Raw genomic sequence first — 1,000 nt, 5'->3', positions numbered from 1 at the left:
AGTATCAAAGACTAAAGACATCATATTGTTACAAATGGAATAACTTGAATTATTTTTCATCGTTATAGATGGGAACGGTTTTGAAGATATTATTAGGATGTATAATAGAAGTAGTTTTAAAACCAAAATTTTCTGTAATTATAAGGACAAAAATTCCTGAACTTATTTTGATGCAATTTAACACTGATACACCATGTTTTTAATTAACAAAATATAGCATACATTTTACATTTTATCCCGGAAAGGTACTAAAATGTTTTTGTAATTGCAGATTGATGAATTAACAATAACTCCAGTTGGGGGTAAAAGGCTATAAAAATACAAATTAAACGAAACAACTTTAATACCTAAATAGAAACATATGGCACTGTTATTCAAGATCTGGACGCTGAGCTGAAGGTGGATGAAGCTAATCCGAGGAGGCTAGTACCGAACTGGAGTATCGCCCTCATGATGTCCATCTTCAAAGTCCAAAGAGGAGATGGCGGTGCGGATGAAGTTGGCTGAAAATAAAAAATATATTATTGTCTATGATGTAAGCTATATGTTTGGGCAGGGATATTCATTAAAATAATATTACGATACGTGTGTTTGATTGTCATGTATTTGACATGTGTGTACATTATATCAGTGGTAAAACAATTAAATAAATATGATAAAAATACTTTGATAGAAATTACAGTCTCACTTACATATTACAAGTGTAAAAATAATGGATTACATATAATATTTTAGCAACTAGATTTAGGTAATACAGTCTTTGGTATTAAAAATAATTATTTATTACACAACATAAATAAAAATCCTTTTAAAAGTATTATTTCTACGAAACACATCTAGTATTAAAATTAACTCCAGAACATTCTTTCATTGGCTTGATGTCATCGATCCAAGTTTGTTTTCACCAAGCGCTGCTTCCATCCGAGCTGCCCTTAGACATATCGCCAAGTATAGACATAAGCAGACTTATAAAGAATCCAGCAGAGTCTGTCATTGTCAT

At 30.8% G+C, this 1,000-nt stretch overlaps 1 protein-coding gene across 1 annotated transcript; it reads left to right on the top strand.

Annotated features, from left to right (window-relative positions):
* Positions 1-271: 271 nt before the first annotated feature.
* Positions 272-582, top strand: LOC119191112 (farnesol dehydrogenase-like; the record flags this gene model as incomplete). The annotated part of the gene is given in 1 exon segment (XM_037444995.1): positions 272-582. A coding segment is annotated over 1 exon segment (45 nt), but the record flags the coding sequence as incomplete, so codon positions are not given.
* Positions 583-1,000: the final 418 nt, after the last annotated feature.

This window comes from Manduca sexta, unplaced genomic scaffold (genome assembly GCF_014839805.1).
Source record: "Manduca sexta isolate Smith_Timp_Sample1 unplaced genomic scaffold, JHU_Msex_v1.0 HiC_scaffold_1049, whole genome shotgun sequence".
Classification (NCBI taxonomy): domain Eukaryota; kingdom Metazoa; phylum Arthropoda; class Insecta; order Lepidoptera; family Sphingidae; genus Manduca; species Manduca sexta.
This window is presented reverse-complemented; position numbering and strand designations above follow the sequence as displayed.